Source organism: Desmodus rotundus, chromosome 3, assembly GCF_022682495.2.
Source record: "Desmodus rotundus isolate HL8 chromosome 3, HLdesRot8A.1, whole genome shotgun sequence".
NCBI lineage: Eukaryota > Metazoa > Chordata > Mammalia > Chiroptera > Phyllostomidae > Desmodus > Desmodus rotundus.
In genome coordinates, this window is record NC_071389.1 from 127,820,021 (window position 1) to 127,839,224 (window position 19,204).

Here is a 19,204-nt window from a genome sequence, read left to right on the forward strand (position 1 = left end):
TCAAGCTGAACTTTTATTTAAAATGTAAAAGAAGTGGTTCTTGAAAATGCTGATGGATAAAGCAAAAGGAGACAGTGCTCTCTTCCTACTAGTCAGCCAGCCTATCCAAGTACGGGCAACATACAGTACGTGAGTGCTGGTAGAATTTCACAGTAGTTTAGTGTTAGATTATCTGTGCCTAGATTACGTAGAGATTCTCAGTGTGCGATCGCGGTTCTGGGTTTACACCTTTACTGAGCGTGAACAAGGGCTCCTGCTCCTTGGCCATAGCCAAATCCCTTGGGCCCAAAGTTCTTTGCGTAGCACCCTACAAAAGAAAAGGGAGAGTTACTGCCAGCCCGCTGAGCTTATTGCTTAAGACCCACCATAAGTTAAAAAACAAACAAAAACTGCTGACTATGCCAAAAAAGAGTTCAACTTAGTAAGGATGGAGTAAATATAAAGGCCAATTCCAAGTGTTCTGGTTGCACAGTGTGCGTGGTCCCACGGATGTACAAGCATGACAATCAGGCCAGACAAGTTAGATATAACAAGAAGTTGAAAGAAGACTTTGTTCTGGGGTGTTTGTTTTTGTTGGTAGGGGCGTTTTAATGATCGGGCACTTTACTGTGTCAATGTAAAATTGTTCTGTGGTTTTCTGTCATGTCTAAGTGTCTCTAGATCTTCTACTTATTTATTTTTATTTAGATCTTCTTTCAAACAACCAGTGACACTATCACTCCTTCCCCCGTTTTCAGAGTACTTTTTGGTTCTTTTTTAAAGTGCTGACGACACTTGTTAACGAAGAGCCAGCCAGCATGGGCTATTCATGCGGATAGCGGTTGCTGAAATTAATGTTACCTTTACAATAGATTTCACCTTCTTTCTCAGTCAGAGTTGTGGATTCGAGACTCTTTCCACACTTGGCACATCGGAAACAGTTTTTGTGCCAGGGCTGAAAGAGACAAATAACTAAGTTTCAGAGGCCGGTTTCCTGCAGTACGGGTTAGACTCGCGGGAAGATCAACCCACAGTGAGCTCCTGACTGCTGGGGCTCAGCCCACCCAGAAGGCTGGGCCTGCACCTCCCCAGTGTCTACACTGCTGGTCTGAGTTCAGACTCCAGCCATAGAAGGCAGGGGCTGGGCGCTGTGCCGTGGGAGGGCCCTTCGCTAAGAGCAGTTGAGAGCCTGTGGCAAGCCTGGTGCGCACTTTAAACACCGCCGCCTTTATGGCTGAGAACCCTGAAGGTCAGAGGGGAAGTGACTAAGTAAATTCTACATCCGCACACCAGGATCGCAGCAGGCGTCCTGGCTGCGGCTCACTGCTTTTCTGCCACTACACCCAACAACCTGCAGAGTGCACACTGGTGAACAGCCCGGCCGTTGTCATTGTCAACCTGCTGTCAGATAAGGGCGGCGCTTCAAAAAATTAACCATTCCAATGGAAATGCAGTTAAGGAAAAGTTTACACCAAGGCATTTACGTATAAGACAGAGTGCCCGAGTGGGATGTGGAGGGCTACAGGCAGACAGTGGGGAGTGGCCATGAACTGCTGTCGCTGCCAAACCCCGTCCTACCTTTCCTGCCCCGATGATCTTCTCGGCAGCGTACACGGAGTCCCCACATCTGGAGCACTTCTCAGCACCTCCGTATTTCTGAGCAAACTTAGAAGTGTTTGGATTTGTTGTAGGCCTGTGCGGCTGAACACTAATGGAAAGGAGACAAAATAATGGAAGGTTTTCCAAAGGGCCCTTGTAAGTCCATAAGGTAGGCACAGGGGACTCTGGGACTTCCTGCTGTACTGTGCCATGGGGGCAGCCAGCAGAGGGCGAAGAAGAAAGGAGAATGATCTCAGGTGCTGGCCAGAGTTATTACTTTAACCTGTTTATCAGTTCATCATTATTACAAAAAGACCCAAACTTAAATATCTCTTTTTTCAAGCCTAATTTCATCCACTTTCATTACTCCCCAGGGCTAGCCTCTCCATGAAAACCATGAGGCTGTGTTCTGTAAAATCCCATCCAAACACACATTCTTGACCCAGAGTCCTACTAGCGCCACTAGAATCCCATCTAGCTTTTTACTTTACACGAAATTGAAAATCAATGTTAACTTAAGCAGTTTTTGCATATAGGTCAGTTGACTTAAGTAGTCTATAACTAAGAAAATTAAGCATGTTTTACAAATTTATTTCCCAATAGCTTACATAGGGGAAACTGACTCTACCACTTTCTTTGTGGGAAAATACTTCAGAAAATTTGCCTATTACTATGTGATCTATTTATCTTTACTTTTTTCTCTTGAGTAGTATTTTTGTCACTATTATAGGTCACTGGGTAAACTGTATTTTCCTTGCTTTCTAATTTTTTCCTATTCAGTGTTAGTGTGCGTACTATGCAGAACACCATTCTGGGCTTGGAGAAGATTTAAAGGCCCTTCTAGAACCTTAAAAACTAGTCGAGCAGATCAGATATAATAACAATAGTTAGCATGTAGCAAATGGTAACAAGTATCAATTTTTCTTACTGGAAAAAAATTATACAGTATAATATTTTTCAAAAACTGTATCCTCACCCAAGGACATTATATTCTCATCACTTTTAAAGAGAAAGGAAGGGAGAGACAGAAACATTGCTGTGAGAGAGAAACATCACCTGGCTGCGTCCTGTCCACACCCAGACTGGGGATCACACGTGCCTGGACCAGGGATTGAACCCGCAACCTTTTGGGTTGCAGGTTGCCACTCCGACCAACTGAGCCACACTGGCCAGCGCACAGCATTTCTTAAAATCATGTTTGATGTGGCCACTGGAAATTTTATTCTAAGCAACAAATACCAATTCATAGCACTAACACAGTAATGGTTTCTCCAACTGTCCCTGGAGAGGCATACTTTTAAAAATGTTTCCACAACCTGCTGTATATATGCTTTCCTTTAAAAGTGGTCTTTAAAAAGATGCTGTTTACAGATATCCAACACTTCAGTTTTGTTATTTTCCAAATCTGTCAATCGTACTAACAAGAACTTCATATAGATTATCTCCCACCTGCCTTCTAACAACTTTGTAGGTTAAGGATAATTGTTACCCCCAAAATACAGGTGAAGAAATGGGGGCTTAGATGTTGAGCAACTTTCTGAAAGGCTAGGGGGTCAGTAAACTGGTGGACCTGAATGAAAACCACCAGTGGGCCTCAGTGTTTCTGCCCATCCAGTGCTGCCTCTCCGCGAGAGCTTTGAAAAGGCTTTTGGTCCCCTGACTGTTGCAATTACCACTCGCCACAAGGGGGAGCCAGACCAAAGGTAGTCGGCTTGGTCCTGAAGGATAGTAAGTGTGTGGCCAGGCTAAGAAGGGGAAGAGATGAAGCAGACGTTGAGACAGGTCTCAACAGGGGGCTCAACAGGTGTTGAAGATGGGGGAGCAGGAGGAAAGAGGAAGGTCCACTGGTCTCTGCTCCTAAAACCATGGCCACCGCCACTGCCTGACTTTTGGGGTCATGAGTGAATTTGGTTTTGTTTGGGGGTGGGAATACAAATGTCTATGTTTTGAAAGGTATGAAAATAAGATCGTGGGAAATGACTGGATTCTACGAGTTGGAAAAGGAGAACAGAATAAGAACAATGAAGTGTAACAAAGACAAGCTGGGCTCCTGTAAGTGATGGTGTGCAACAATGAATGAGTCGGCCCTTGCACAACTGGTGCACAACTGAGTGTGGAGAAAACCCAGTAACAGAAAGGTGGGCCTTGATGTAGTACACAATGCGGCACTGGTTTGGGAGCCAAATGGACATGGGTTCAAGTTCTGGCTCTGCCACTTACTGCTGTGACTTGAGCCTTAATGTCCTATCTATAAAATAGGGACAAAGTATCTAAACTCAGTGACTGTGAGGATTATACATAATGAACATAAATGTTCAGCAGACAACAGGCACTCAATAATTTGGGGCAGGCCATAATGTACCGTGTTTAAGATCATAAGGTTTGGAGTTAGACTAGGTTAAGTTCCAGTTCCTACAATTATCTACCATTAATTAGCAGTGTGACTTCAGGCAAATCACTTCATTCCCATTGTCTCAGTTTGTTCCTGAGTAAGGCGGTAGCCCCACCTGGCAGGGCTGTTGTAAGGATCACACGAGCTAACGTGCGTTACTGCCGCACGGTGTCCAGCGCACAGGAAGGGCACCGTTAATGGTCTTGTCCAGGAAAAGGCCATCTGACTGGAATGTTAACCAATTTTGGCTTCTTTGATATAAAATGGATCTGGAAAAATGTGAAGGTCAAATGAGGGAATAATTGGGTCAAAAATAGAAGTAAGTGTTGGGAAACCGCCCTGCCTGGTTTCAGAAGCTATAACTCCCCATGGCTAGGCCTGAGTGAGAGACCTTGGAACCATAAGCCACTTAGGAGACAAAGCTTATCTCCCTGGCAGGGGCACCACCTCTGCCCCTTTTTACTTCACCCTGCTTGGCCCTGGGCAGATGACTGGTTAGCCAATGACGGGTAAGATTCCTCAAGAGAGGGACGACCTAAGACAGGCACGGTCGCGACGGGGCCATCAGAGAATAACTTGGGGAACTACAGAAAGGGGGGGTGATGGACCCTCGCCCCTTGGCTTTAACATAGCCGAGTCCTCATTCTGTCTGCCAGAAGTCTCCTAATCTCTTGGCTGCCTTACTTCCCCTCCCTGACTTAAGCCTGAAACAATGGTGGAGGTGGGTGTGGCCCTGTGCAGGAAAGGGCAGGTTCCCCAGGGTGATCAGGCCTGAGAAAGAATGCATAAAATCCTGTGAAACCTGCTTTGCTAATACCCTCAATCTAAATAATAAGGGTCTAAGCAAGAAATGAGTTTGTTTCCCCAAAGTTTTACAGCCCTTTAGCTATCTGACCCTGACTCTAAATAAGCTGTCATAGTTCTCTGAATGTTATCTATTATTTGATCATTTCTGCCTGACAATGACTGATGAGCTTTCCATACACGCCCTGTATTCCTATGCAAATTAAGCCAATAAAAGCCTGTCCAGGCAAGGGTAAGTGCCCTCCCCTTGAGAGAGTGGCCCTGCCGTCCCTTTTCTTCCACAGGACTCAGTAGTCCGTGTGAATTTGTCTCATCTTAGCCACAACGCCGTGGACACTGCTTGCGGATGTCCGCATCAAATAAGAGGAAATCCCCAATGAAGAAATGAGGTAGCCTGATCAGGGAATACTAAGTAAAGTTTAGCAGACTTAGCACCTTGCTACTTTAGTACTGAAACCTTTACAGTTTAATACTAATTGTCTCAGCCTCAAAAACAGAAAAAAAGTGGCATTTTTAAGAAATTTTAAGCTAGGGAAGAGTAGTTTCCTGATGATGCAACACTCTCACACCCGAGGAGCGACTGAGGAATTTTTACTGACTGCTCAATCGCACATGAGAAATGCATCTCATGACTCAGATGCCTCATTTCTTTATCATTTGCCTTCCCTACATCTGGTCTCCAGCGTGCTGTGAAATGGAAGCAAATTTAAACCATGTGATTTCGAGGACATCGTGACTGCGTGATGCACTTTGGAATGCTCTCAAACCAGGACTAGAAGTCACTTGGATAAGCACCATGAACTGTGTTAGGTCCAAAACTGTCAATGCTTTGAGATCAAACAATAGTGACTAGTTTATACAAGAAAATCTGAGTCACTTGATTTATTTTAAGATAAAAGTCTGAGAACTCCCAGATTCCTGTTCGCCAAACAACGTTAATAGCTACCACTCATTTCTGCAGGTAACAAGCACGGTCCTAACTCACCTCTCTGGCTTGATGCCCAGCCTCTCGCCCCGGTCCATGTTGAGCGTGCCGGCGCCCTGGCCGTAGCCATAGCCTTTTGGCCCGTACTTCTTTCCGTAGCAGGATTTGCAGTAGATCTCTTCATCGTGAATAGCCACTGTCGTGCTATCTAAATTCTTCCTGCAAACCACTGAGGGGGAGAAAGTTAGAATTTAAAGCTGTGCCAAAGACACTTTTCCCTGGGAACAATGGGGGCAGAGACACATGGTCAACAAATGGTAGCGGCACAGGCTCGCTCACATTCCTAGTTTATTCCGTGGTTCCCCCAAAGCCCGGGGGCAGCCTCTGGTCTGCTCGGCTGCATCAGAGGCCGTCTGCCTTCCTCCGGGCGCACGGCCGCTGCTTCAGGAACGTATCAGAATCTTAACGCCCTGAAGCCTCGAACTTCTCAGTATGATTCGCCTTTCTAGCAGGAGGGAGAGAAGTCTGGGATGGCGCTGATGGCACGAACAAAAGGAACACTGCGCGCCCAAGCCCGCAACACCCAAGTCCTTAGGGCCTCTCCTTACAAACGCCGCGACATCAGAGCCTAGCAACCAACGAAAGCAAGCCCTCCCTGAAAACGCCCCTGGGATAAAAACCGCGTTCCGTCCAATCCAGAGTCCTAGTTTTCACCACCAGTCTCGAGGACAAAGAGCATTACTTTTCCAGCTCCTGGCTTTTCCGCGGCTTCCCCCCGAAGGCCGTCTGAAGATCAAGTGCTTTCCAGTCTGCATTGGTTTTCCCTTCCATCCCACAGGAGAACGCAATCTTTCTGGATGGGTTTCTTGTCACAAGGCATTTCTATGTACTCCAGTTCACAAAACTGCCAAGTGTCATCTTTATTCCAGACATTATTTCACTTTCTAAAACTTCAGTTAAGCTTGAGGAAAAAAAGAGATTGTGAGGGAGCTCATTGGTGGCACAATCCAACATCAGTGTAGTAGAACAAGGGGTCTCCCCCTCTTCTTTAAAAGAGGGGGAGAAACAAAAAGAGGAGAGAAAGAAAGAGATGGGCCAGGAAAGGCGACTATTCGGATGGCTGAAAATAGAGGTAAATTTGAAGTCTCTATTATCTTAGACCAAGAGAATAGAACAAAATGGCATCGCCCTCTCTGGAACCTTGCTGTGCCGACTCAAGTACTGACATACATTTGCTTGAAGACACAGGTCACCGGCACACACTGCCGAAGAGCAAACACCCTTCACAGACTCTAAATACAAATTCGTATGTAAGCTGTTTTGAAAAACATCTATAACCAAGGCAAGCTCATGCATAGGAAAATTTTATTACACAACCACCTCTCCTTCTCCCAGTCCTCACCCCTATTCCAAATAGTCTTATTTCCTTAAAAGGCTTTAAGTCAGCAGAGACAAATATTAGGAAGGAGTAGTAAAAAGGACCAGTAAAAAACCCTCACATTTCGTAAACACTGACTTTATTATGGTGTAAACACCATGGCTTAACCTGGATGAAACTAAGAATTTCTAAAGTATTTGCACTTCCTCTGTGTTCACAGACTCTTAACTACAAACCTGCTGAAAAATGGATTTCTCAAAAAAAAAAAAAGTAACCTCTAAGACAAGGAATAGTTAAACCAAATCTGAGAAATGGTAGCCATCATGGAGGCTACTAGCAAACATTCACAGGTTGTCTTTTTATTCTTTGTTACTGTGGCTTTATGCTGTATTTCTAGTTCTCTGCAAAGCAGTTACACTATAAAAAGGTCCAGACACCTCGAATGCTGGCGCCTAGAAGGCAAAGGACAACTAAAACTTGAGACGTTTTCTCCAGAGATTATTTTAGTGTAACCAAGTTTATTTTTAACAGTCCTGTTCACTGTGCAGTGCTATAGGTAAAGCAAGTAACTGCACATATCGGTGGGTTCCTCCGTAACAAATCCTTCATAAGAAACAATTTTGTCATTTAAATCAGAAGATGATTAGCGAAGAGCTTTCTGATGAGACTGCTCTCCTGTTTTGAAACTGAAGACTTGGAGGGAACATGCAGCAGAGAAGGGGCTTATCTCTTATCCCCGTCTCTCCATTACCAGGTATTTACTCTTTCGAGTACGGAGGCCTGCGTGGTTTTATGTCCCACTTCCTACCTAAATCAGACCCTCTGATAATTTCCCCTCTAGAAACAATAGTAATGTCCAACTTGCTTCTGTGGGATTTTCATATCCTAAGTTCCTTTCCCTTAAATGTAGGATGTCAATAACCAGAAATAACTCTGAATATTCACTAGCAGAGAGAACAGAATATGCCCTTCTAGAGAAACGGAGCTTCTTGACATTTGAATTTCGACTAATAGTGCAGTGAGAAACAAGCAGTCAGCTTCCAAGCATAGGAGCCCAGCCAGAAGGAGAAAGCTGGCTGGGTGAGGAGCCACACGTTCCCTCGGAAACGGCAGCCGAGCCCCTGATGGTGTGCCAGGAGCCCTGTGAGCTGCCAGACTATAAATGACTGAACTCTCAGGGGACGAAGCAGGGGAGGCAGACGTAACAAATGAGGTGAGTCAAGGCCAAATGGAGACTCGGGGCGAGGAGGACCCAGGAAGGCCGAGTGTCTTGGGTCCCCCTGCTGTTCGCGCTGCTGGGCTGAGCACTTACAAGGTCCAGGAGAACTAGAGAGGCAAGAACCACTTGTGCTTCTAAAATAATCTTTGTTCACAAAACCACAGGTTTTTTCCTAAAGTAAGTAGACTGAAGCTTCTTACACATAAAGGGTCCCGGGTTGAGCCGGGGAGATACTTACTGCACAGAAAGCAGCAGCGGTGGAAGCTCCTGCCGTCACACTGCACCTCTTCCGCGTGGTACACGGTCCGCCCGCAGGCCCCGCACTTGTTTCCACCTCCCCACACGGGCATTCTGAAGGGATGAAAGGGTTATTAGAATGACCCCATACCCTGTGAGGTGTCTTACAAGCTCCCTGGGGGCTGTTTAAACCCAGGGATCATGGAAGATTTTGGTTCTCTATGAACCACTCTAACCACGTCTTAATTAAAAGGCCTGCATGCCTCCAAAATGACCCCATCTCCTCTCCCGAATTACAGGTCTTTCATTAGAAAGCTCTGGGTTGTCATGCACAATGTTTTTTCCTTTTTGTCCTACAGGACAAAGGACCTACATTCACTACAATAGTTTGGGTCGCCAGGCACAAAACAAATTATGCCACTGGCATCCACAGGAGGTAAAGGTGGGGAGTGGAGAGGCAAACACCACCCCCACACACGCATAATGAATGGTTTTTAAAAACTTAGCTGAAGAACTTACACTTGGGTGGAGTTTTTTACTACACGTTTAATTCATTATAACACTATCAAATTCTGAACATCTTATACAAGTTATGACACACTTTCTAAGGAGGAAGGAAGTGTTGCGTTGCCCTGCAAAAACACATCTTGTATCTGTCTGCTCAAGTTATGTGAGATTATAGCATAAAGAGCCGGTCTCTGACCAGCGCGCCTGCAGGCACGGAGCCTGGCTGTAACCACAACAAACACCCGCCCGGATGGCTGTCCTTCCCTAGTCCAGCCAACAGTTAATCTTTCCTCTGGCCCGGGGCTGTCAATCCACATGAACACATGAACGGAACGTGCTACCAAGTTCGCTTCCCAGCAAAGTGAAGTCTGTTGGGTGTGTCAGAGTAAGCTCTGAGCAATGTGGCCCGAAGCTGTGTTAGAGCTGGAAGTTTTTACATCCTCAGCTCGCTCCCTTGCTAGGATGTAGGGCCAACGTGTTCTAATTTCCTTCTCAATGAACGTGTCTACCTGGCCCCCATTTAAATGCTTAGCTCTGAATGGCCAACGGACTCTTGTGCCCGCACCAGTACAGAAAAGGACAGGGTGTCATGTCTGCCCTGCCCTGAGTTGGGCCCTCAGAACACAACAAAAGAATTCCTTTATATCCTACCATCATTTTCAGACTTCCCTTCTGTGGGTGGTATTTGCAGCTGCTGCCTGTTAAGTCTCAGGTAAGCTACTGGCTTCTCTAGGCACTAGCTGGTTAAGAAAGCCGAAACCTCCTTACTAACTCAAACGTGGCTAGAAAAGAAGGGGAAGGAGGGCTGCTAAGCAAAAAGACCGAGGAGTCTTCAGTAAAAAAAGTAAACAGGAGGGCAGTAAATTCCCATTCCTGCAACATTAAGACCATCCAGAACCCATCGACTCTGAACATGGCCCTGAGACTTTCCCAAAAGAAAGAGTGAATTGTTGTGTCGGGCGTCTTTCTGGCACCCAGCACGCATTCTCTTGGGCCTCTTCTGATAATACTTTCCCCAGATTCTCTTCAGGGAAGCACACATCTCTTCCTTAGACCCTCTGGTTCAGAAAGTACCAATTCAAGACAAAATTCAGGCAAGCATTTCTAGACTTCCATGCAATGCATGCTGTAACAAGAGCATGATCAGTGAACTCATCTTGGTGAACAGCGTAGAGTCACAGAATCGATCAGTACTTTGAAATAAACAAAAGGCCCTTTCTGTCCTTTATCACAGGTAGTTTGAGAAGCGTTGGTAGAACAGTACTGACTCTACCATCAACTCCAGGGCTGGGCTTGTGACTCAGTCATGGCGGCCAGATCACGGGGGACAGGTTTAGGAACCGGTACACGACCCACACCAATTCAGTGCAAGTGAAATCCGGGGCTTTGGTTTAGAGCTGTGTGGATGCAGGGGTGGGGTTGCTAGCAACTGTCTCTAGCCACTGTAAGAAAAGAGGCTAAGACTGAAGCCAACACAGAGGAAAACAGAGATGGAGAGACCAGATGTAGACACTTTATAGCCATGCCTCATCCAATCCTGTACTCTCTAGGTGAGCCAAAAAATTCTCTTTTCAAGTCATTTGGAGATGGCGCTCCCGTTCCTTGAAACAAACAACAATAACACACATACTCACACAAAGACACCTGACTGATAGGACTAGTTATCACCCAACACTCAGTTTCAACTTGCAAAAAGCCTACTTCCCTTATTCAGGCAGGAACAAAGTAATTCCAAGGGTCCACAGTGTTACCAGGCTACTGTGAAGGCGTCCACACAGGGTCAATATCTTGCAATAACAGAACATCCTTGCGAGCTTTCCTTTAGTAGTTGTGTAAATCTCTCATTCCCTTCCCTGGAGACAGGTGCTCCATTGTTTAAACATACAATGAAACCTGAGCCTGGCTGTACAACCTGACACAAAGCCTTGGCTCCCACTGCCTGCACTGGCTTGAGTTTGGAGTGCACTTAGCGGTATTGACCTTGCCCCATGGCTCCAAAGCTACCTGTGTTCTGGAACGCTCTCAGTAGGCAACAGACATCTGGGAGCACTACCCTCGTGATTCCTGAGTAAACCAAAAACCAGATTCAGGCTTGTAGGTAATGACATTACAATACTTAAAATCGGATCCCAAGAATGAATAGCCCAGCTGGCTTTTAACCTATTTTGTTACTGTGTAGTCATTTATCATCGTATTAGAAAGTCTACTGTCTACTATCGACCTGTCATCTTCCATTGTCCCACATATTTTCTTTGGAGCCATCACCAATAAGTCAGATTTCCATCAAAGTTAACACTATCCTGGGGGTTGTCTCTGAACAACATTTAAAAATACATTTTTAAAAACCGAACATCACTTTGTTATTCTCTCTCGAGCAGCTTGGACGTTTTACGTAATTCGGGGTTACTTAAATTCACCTCCTGCATGTCAAGTCTAATTTCTCTTGTACATCCACAGGAGCCAAATGTGAATGTGTCATCTTTTCAGGAAGTAGCCATCAAAGTTCTCCAGCACTCAGCTTACTATGTAATAAACTTCTTCCCCTGAGGGGTGGAGACCACACGTCTGTATTCCCCCCACATCCTCCCACCTACCAGAGTACTTGGCTTATATCGAAATATTTCATGTCCATCGTTTTAAAGAATCCTTCCTCTTTCAACCCGTTGGTATGATTCCCAATTAGATCTTATACCTCTCAAGACAAAGGCAGAATTGCTCTATTTCTCTTTGTCACTTTTTTGGAGTCTAAGTAAAATTTTCAAGTCATTAACTTTTTTAAAGTCCCATCCAGTTTCAAAGCTTTCCTAAAGATTTCTGAATAACCCCCTCTGTGGTCCTGGCGAATGGTGTAACAGAAGGAGCGTCCTCAGAAAGCTTCAGCTCAACTTGTTTTATTCTCTAAGCTGGACAGTGGGTACTTGAGTGTTCCTTATATTCTCTAGAGTGTATGTCTGAAATACTTCCCAATGGAAAAAGGAAAAGAAAGGAGGAGGGAGGGGAGGGGGAGGTTGGTTTAGACAGACCCGGGTTAACTTTACTATTGTAATGGTTGTACAACCTTGGGCTTATCTATAATATAGTTCAGATTCTCATTTGCGAAGTAGGGAACTGAAGCTCTCTCCCTCTCCCTCTCTCAGACACCGAGAAGACAAAACGCGGTAAACAAATGCCTTGGTAGACATAAAGGGACCATTAGCTTGAAGGAGGAGGGGGAATCTCATACTGTCCACCCTGCTCTCAGTACCCCAGCAGGAAAACCCACGGACCAGCACCTATCCAACAGAGCTCGGAACCACAAACAGGATAAAGAAAAAACGGAGCTGTTTGGTCACTCAGAAACCTTCTTTCCCTGGGACACTGAAACAGACTGCAAATATGATAGTTCCACTTGTGGTGACTGTCTAAGCAATGAAGCTCCTGTTCACACTTGCAGGGTGAACTCCTGTGGCCATGTCCCGCACTTGGCAGGGGGAGGTGTGATCGTCTTCCCTTCTGTCACCCGTTGGCGTGGCTATGCATGTAAGGAAACCCGAGGCTTCATTTTTCACACAGCCCCTTGGCTGCACAACTTCACAACAGCTGACATTAATCACAGCAAACTGGATTTTCACTGAGCAATGTGGGCTGCGTGCCTCGCCCTAATCCTATGTATTAATTTACAGAATGGTAAGAGGAGAAATAAAATCCCACTTCACACACTTTTCGCACAAATTGGCCGAACAGGCTTGTTCTGTTGCTCCGCCTTGGTTTTGGTTTCCGGTGTCTGAAAGAGTTTCAGCACGAGGACTCATGCACTGGGTTAGATTGAAAAGCTTGTTGACGCCGGCATACTACGTGCAATTTCTGTTCGCTGCTTCTCCTCAGTCTAAGACGCCGCCCAAAACTCCTAAGACCTACCCCCAGAAGAAAATTACTATTGTCTAACCCTGAGTCACCTTGTGGTACAATTACCTCATTCTCTAGATAACCAAGGAGAGCCGCAAAGTGAGCACATGAATCACTCTTACCACCTGCGGCATTTACCGTCTTATTTTAGAATCGGAATGACTTGAAACCATGAATTTCGAGACTACATGTCACCACTTGTAGTTTGTTATTTGTTCTAATACCAAAGGTTTGGAGCGAGTCTGTCAATACCCCCACATTCTAAATGCTTCCAGAAGCTCTGACATTATATTACCGCATGCATAGCTTCGTTGTTACACTAGAATGTGGTTATAATCCAATTTCCCAAAAAGAGAATTTTTTATTATACATCAGTTTCATCTTCAGCCACATCCAGAGGGGTCACTTGCTAAAGAATGTAAGTTAGTAGCATTGTCCCCAATTACAATAATTTTTAACAAGGCCAAAGTTTAAGAGCTGTCAATAATTGGAAATGAAGCTTTACTCAATGACCATTCTAAAAATTGTTTCTTCTTCTACCCAAATTACCTTAATCTCCTTCATGTAAGCGAATACCGTGAACCAAGGACAGACCCCTTGTGTCTCTGTGATTGGCTCTGTGTGTCATTTGACTCCTTCTACCAAAGCCAAATCCTCTAGCTGGCCTTTCAGATTCTCAGCCTAGGGGTGAATTAAGAGCATGGATTTTGGAGTCAACATAGTCTCATTTCCCTCTTATGTAATATGAGGATAACAGTACCTTTCTTACAGAATTGTTAAGAGAATGAGCTGAGAAAATGCTTATAGTAGGCACTCAATTATTGGTAGTCTCTATCATCAACATTTAGCAAAGTTCAATCCTTGTTGTCAATACCCATGTTCTTCTACCCATCTCATGTATCCATTCGTCCTTATGCCCCAACCCCTTCCCTCAGGGCAACTGCCCTCCCTCCCTCCCTCACCCAGCTAACTCCTGACTTCATTTCTGTGTCTCAGGTAATTGTTCTAGGGTTGGGACAGCTAATACACGCTGTACAATACTTTACTGTTTATGGCGTTCTCGTACAAAAGTATTAATTCAACCTTTTATGAGCCACATCCTGGGTCAGGAGTTGAGGGTAAAAGGGTTCTCATGAAGTGTGCCTCTTTCTCAGGGAGTCCAACCGTCGGGGCAGAAATCCGCACACAAATGACAGCAACACAACATAGGCAATGACACAGAGGCGTGTAGAGAGGGCGCTGCGAAGTCTGCGCCGTCTGCTTCTACAGGGATGGCAACACGGTTTCGTCCCGTAGATCCACCGGAAGGGGGTTCCTGAACTGTGCTGAGAAAGATTCTGAAGTTCAGTCGAGGTTCCACATTAAAGATTGTTGCGATTAACAATGTCTGCCAGGGAAACTGCAGTGCACATGCCACCTCCGAGACACACCTGGTAAAGGGAAAGTGTGCAACTCGGAGTGTGAAAGTCCATCAGCAGCTGCATGATCCTGGCAAACTCCTTAAGCTCTGAGCCTCGACGTCCTCAGCTATAACCTGAAAACTAACGAGAACACCCTCACAGGGTGGCTGGGAGGATTTAATAAGATACCGCTCCTGAAGTACCTGGCAAAGAGCCTGTACCCCACCAATGCTGGTTTCCTTTTCCTTCACGAGTACTACTGGGCCTGAATGTGGCTGCAAAAAGTTCAGTGGTAAAGTGACTTGCTGAGGTCACTGACCCCCAAAGAAGCAAATCCAGGCTCAATCCATGCTTGTTTGATTCCAGGTCCTTAAACTGTCCCCAAAACTCCCATTTCTGATTTAAGGGTTGAGACCATTCAAGTCACCTGAAAATTATCAGTCCTGTGGTACCAAAGACCTGCACACAGAAACACCTTCTCCTCTACCCAGTCTTCCTCCTCACCATTCATTACTAATACGATAGTCTGCTATGACTTACAGCTTCAACTTAGAGTACAGCACTATCCCTGACAGAGATCTGGACACTACCCAGCAAATCGCATTGTAATCAGAGTGTGACTGGGCTACAAACTCAGTTACCCTGACCTCCAGCACCTGCCATAGCAATTCACAACCGGTGCCAACTGCAAGATATTTAATTATTCGAATTTAACATTTGTAAGATTTACACATGGAGTCAGACCAAGATTTATTTGTCAAGACTACTGTTTATCTGCCAAATGATCTTAGGTTGGTTATTTGATCTACTAGTTTTCTCATTTCAAAAATGGAGATAATGGGGGGAGGGGAATGGGAGTGGGAGGGGGTGTGAAGGGTGGAGGGGAGTAAAGGGGGGAAAATGGGACAAATGTAATAGCATAACCAATAAAATATATTTAAAAATAAAAAAGAAATGAATAAAGTCTTTTAAAAAAATTTAAAAATGGAGATAATGCTTATTTATATCACAAGGCAGTTCTGACATTAAACAATATATGTAAAACACTTAGAATATTGCCTGCACATCATAGGTAAAAATAATTACTACATCATTATTCACTTATTATACATTATTACTTCTATAAAGCTTACTATATGCTTTACTTATGCTAAGTAGTTTACTGAGCATAACTTAATCCTCACAACAACTGAGGTAGGCATTATCATTATCCCCATTTTATAGGTGGGGAAGCCGAGGTATAGAGATATCAAATGGCTCATAACTGTGAAACCAAAACAAAATTACCAATTCAACCTAAAAATTAATATCAATAAAATTCAAATACACTCTTTGAGTTTATTTGATTGATGTTTCTCTAAAACTAAACCACTGGTAGCCACACAAATGTAGCGCTGATTTATATGGCTTTGGAACAGACTGTTTTTAAATTGCGTATTTCCTGTACTGCTATGTGCTGGATAAAGATTCAATTCTCTCTTCACTTTTTTTCTTTTGGGCAAGAAGCCATCGTGAAACTTTCTTTCTTACAGTGAACTGGCCCTAATGTATTACATGGTTCTATGTTTCTTCTTATGAGTCCAGGACAATTAGTGGTACTGTTGGCAATGAGATAGATGATAAGCAAAAACGCAAGGAACCTGATATTCTTTGCAAATGATTCACAGTATACTTATATTGGTTCTTCCTCTATGACTTACACTAAAAGTTAAAATTATTAACAATCAGAACTTGTGCCCAGCTCCTCCACAATCCAGTTTGAGAAAACTCCCCTAAGCCAGGGTTTTGAACCTGGGGGTCCACACAATCCTTGAAATTCTGGGGATCAGTGAACGTGGTACCAAGTACTTTATTTTATGCGCTTAAGCATTTTTGACAAGCGGTCCAGAGGTTTCACCAGGATGCCAGAAAGGCCCATGACACAGAAACAGTTAGGTAGCACCATCCTGGTGATCAAGGTCCCAAGGGAGTCCATGCAAATACCAGACCGGGAAATATGGAAACCTGTTGAATGTCTGCTTAGGGAAGAGAGCTGGCCGCTGGGCAAGGCCTAGAGATAGTGTTCACTGCTGGAAGAGACCTTCACTAATAGCCTTATCCCCGAAGATTCAACAAAATGTGAAACAGTATCTAATTATAGAGAACCTCTCCAGACTGGGCTGGGCTTTACAACCCAGCAAGGTGTGTGATATTATACATACTTTACAAGATAAAGTAACTGGGGTTAGAGGATAACTTGCCCAAGGTCATCAAACCAATGGGTGCTGGAGGGTCCAACTGGCTTCAGCCCTGCCAGTTGGGCAATTTAATCAGGACGTAGAGCTCCACCGAGTACTGCCTTCGGCACAGTATTTAGCGGATAACAGTATCAACCAATATTTGTTGAATATATTTAGAGGAATCCATTAAAAAACTTATGCTAGAAACCTTAGATCAAATCTGCTAATGCACACATTGCTTGAGTGCCACTAAATCTTCGTTCACTACAACTGCAACCTTACTCATTCCTTCCTTCATTCAATTAACCAACAATGGCTCTGGTCAAACTCTGTTTAAGGAACCCAAGCAAGGGCGGTGAGTTTCAAGGATTCATGGGATGCAGATCCTGTCTCCATCTAACTTCACCCTGAAAGAGCAAAACAAACTAGAACCCAGAGTAGAAGGAACCTTGAGCAGTATAGATAAAAGGATCAGCAGGAATCAGCTGGGAGGAGCAATGACCAAGAAGGCAACGCAGGGAGACCATGGAGGATTTGATAAAATTGGTTAGAGTTTGGTAAGCAGCTTTGAAATTTTGTAAGATTCACCCTCTTAGATTATTGCTCATCTCTTTCCTGAAAAATGTGAGGCAAATTATAGCCAACTTTGTGATTGCTGTATTTGAGTTCTTGGCGTTTTATATAGGTAGAGGTTTAAAACAGGTGAATTAGAGAAGTTAAGAGCTAAAGAGACCATTCTTACTATCCGAGTATAAAGTTACCCCAAATAAAAAGCATTTATAAAATGAAAGTGTACTTTGTCTGCAGACTGCACATAAAACAGGTTAAACATTTTAGCTAACCATTTAACAAATAATGTTCACCAAATGTCCTAGCTTGGGAGCGGCTGGAGGTGGGTGTCTCCAGACTCCACTGGGGCTGCCTACGTGGAGCTTTGAAACCCACGATGTGATTTTCAAGGACCTGTTGCAGAATTTCACAGCCAAGCATTTTTACTTTCCTATTTGTACCTAAATAGCAGAAAGTTCCGGGAAAAGCTGGGAGCTTTCTCTCTGACATTTCACTGCTCCTTTTTAGGTTTGAGGCTTAGTGGGCAAAGCCCACCGAACAATGGGATGCCGTAGCTCCTTACCACAGCAGGGGAAGGATTCTGGGCTACGCGGGTTGAAGAAGCCCCCACCTCACCCCCAGGGGTCCAAAGCAGCCCCCGGGAAGTTCGCCCTCAGCGCGCACCACACTCCAGACAGCGGAGACCCCAAGACTCGGACCCCGCCTTCCCCTCCGCGGAGACAGAACCCGCCGCCGGAGGAGGGGGCCCAGGGCTACTAAAAAAAGGCTGATTAGCAGCCACGCGAAACTCGACCCCGTGTCTCTCTCTGTCTCAGAAAACCGGTAGGGACACACTGATATGGAGGTCATGCACTATTACTTATCTGCCCCGCGGGCACAGGATCGGGCCCAGGACCCGAGGGCGGCCGGAGGGGCGCTGGTGTGAGAAGGGGGATGGGGAGGATCGGAGAGCAGGGGTGAGTTGAATGGTTGGTGTAAATGGGGACCAAGATCGGGATGTCAGAGTAGATGCGGGCAGCGCGCGCAGGGAAGCCTGAGGACCCTCGGCGGCTGGTGGAACCCTCCTCCCCCAGGGTCGCCGGAGACGCCTCCACCGACGCTACTCACTTGAGCCAGAGGCAGGACCACGCACCGCGGGCAGAGATGGCTAGCGAAGCAGAGGAGGAGGAAGAGAGCGAGAAGTCCAGAAGCCGCGGCCCAGCGAGTGCGGCACCTTTAAAAGATGCTTTCACGGGCGGGGTCTGTGTGAGCCACGCCCCCACCCTGCCGCGCCCCGCCCCGGTAAGCCCCGCGGATTCCCGCACCGGCCGTGCAGGGCTGGGGGCGTCTGGCTCGAGGCTGGGCGTCTGCGCCGCAGGACTCCGGGCTGAAGGACCGTGAAACAAAAGGCAGGAATCCCGCCTCTTCCTGCTGCTTCCCGCCCACTCGGCAACTTCCCACCTACCCGACCGAGCCGGCCGGCTTTAACACCCTACCCCACCCGGGCGGAACTGTTTCTAGAAGGAATTGGGATTTGGAAAAGGAGACTTCCTTACCGTGCTTAGAGGGCGGGCCGCGGGACGGTCCCGTCGGCAAATAGCCCCCGCCGCCCAGTGCTGTACCCGTCTCACCGCGGGCGTCCCGTCTCCTTAAGGGGCCGGGGAGGGGGGGGGCGGGGGGGGTGGAATCCAAGGTCAAGGAGGCTCCAGCGACGAAATATCGGTCAAATCGGGAATTTCCACCACCCGCTTCCTTGCCTTATCCTTCTAAGTAAACACAACGTGACTAACTTCCCCAGAGGACAAATAGTCTCTGGTTCAATTCCCAGCTTCTGGGAATCCACAACCTTCCTGTTCTTAAAGAGCAGAATTTCTCCTCTAGACTAAATAAATGACGTTACGAAAACGCCTCATTCCCCAAGTGTTTTGCTTTTCCCACCACGAGGGCACAGCTACACAGGCTGCTGTGGGGGAGTAACCTAAACCCAGCCATAAAGCGGGGTGCTCCAAAGGGCCTAGGTTTAGGTTTGTTGGTGTCAGAAAGCCCAGAGATGCCACTGACAATCGAGGGGACCTAATAACGGAGCTACAGGATGATCTGTTGTTTTAAAT

The 19,204-nt window shown here is 45.8% G+C and overlaps 1 protein-coding gene across 4 annotated transcripts; it reads right to left on the reverse strand.

Moving 5' to 3' along the window:
- Window positions 1–18,669, reverse strand: CSRP2 (cysteine and glycine rich protein 2). Of its 4 annotated transcripts, none has more exons than XM_053921036.1 (6): window positions 18,650–18,669; window positions 8,535–8,647; window positions 5,760–5,928; window positions 1,558–1,687; window positions 841–934; window positions 1–307 (listed from the first exon to the last, which is right to left on the reverse strand). In XM_053921036.1, exons 2-6 carry the CDS (start codon window positions 8,644–8,646, stop codon window positions 231–233), a joined length of 582 nt encoding a protein of 193 aa, XP_053777011.1. In that variant the 5' UTR covers window position 8,647; window positions 18,650–18,669; the 3' UTR covers window positions 1–230. The 4 variants fall into 4 exon arrangements, with proteins under 4 accessions (XP_053777011.1, XP_024435471.1, XP_053777012.1 ...); XM_024579703.4 differs by lacking the exon at window positions 18,650–18,669 and adding an exon at window positions 18,222–18,448; XM_053921037.1 differs by lacking the exon at window positions 18,650–18,669 and adding an exon at window positions 14,009–14,027.
- Between the last annotated feature and the right edge of the window lie 535 nt (window positions 18,670–19,204).

What these genes read in the sequence shown, in the direction of transcription:
- CSRP2 (XM_053921036.1), bottom strand. Translation starts at nt 8,646, where the DNA reads ATGCCCGTGTGGGGAGGTGGAAACAAGTGCGGGGCCTGCGGGCGGACC. An exon ending in AGATCATCGGGGCAGGAAAG is followed by an intron (nt 935 to 1,557) that starts GTAGGACGGGGT and finishes TGTCTCTTTCAG; the next exon opens with CCCTGGCACAAAAACTGTTT. An exon ending in AGGTGAAATCTATTGTAAAG is followed by an intron (nt 308 to 840) that starts GTAACATTAATT and finishes TTTCTTTTGTAG; the next exon opens with GGTGCTACGCAAAGAACTTT.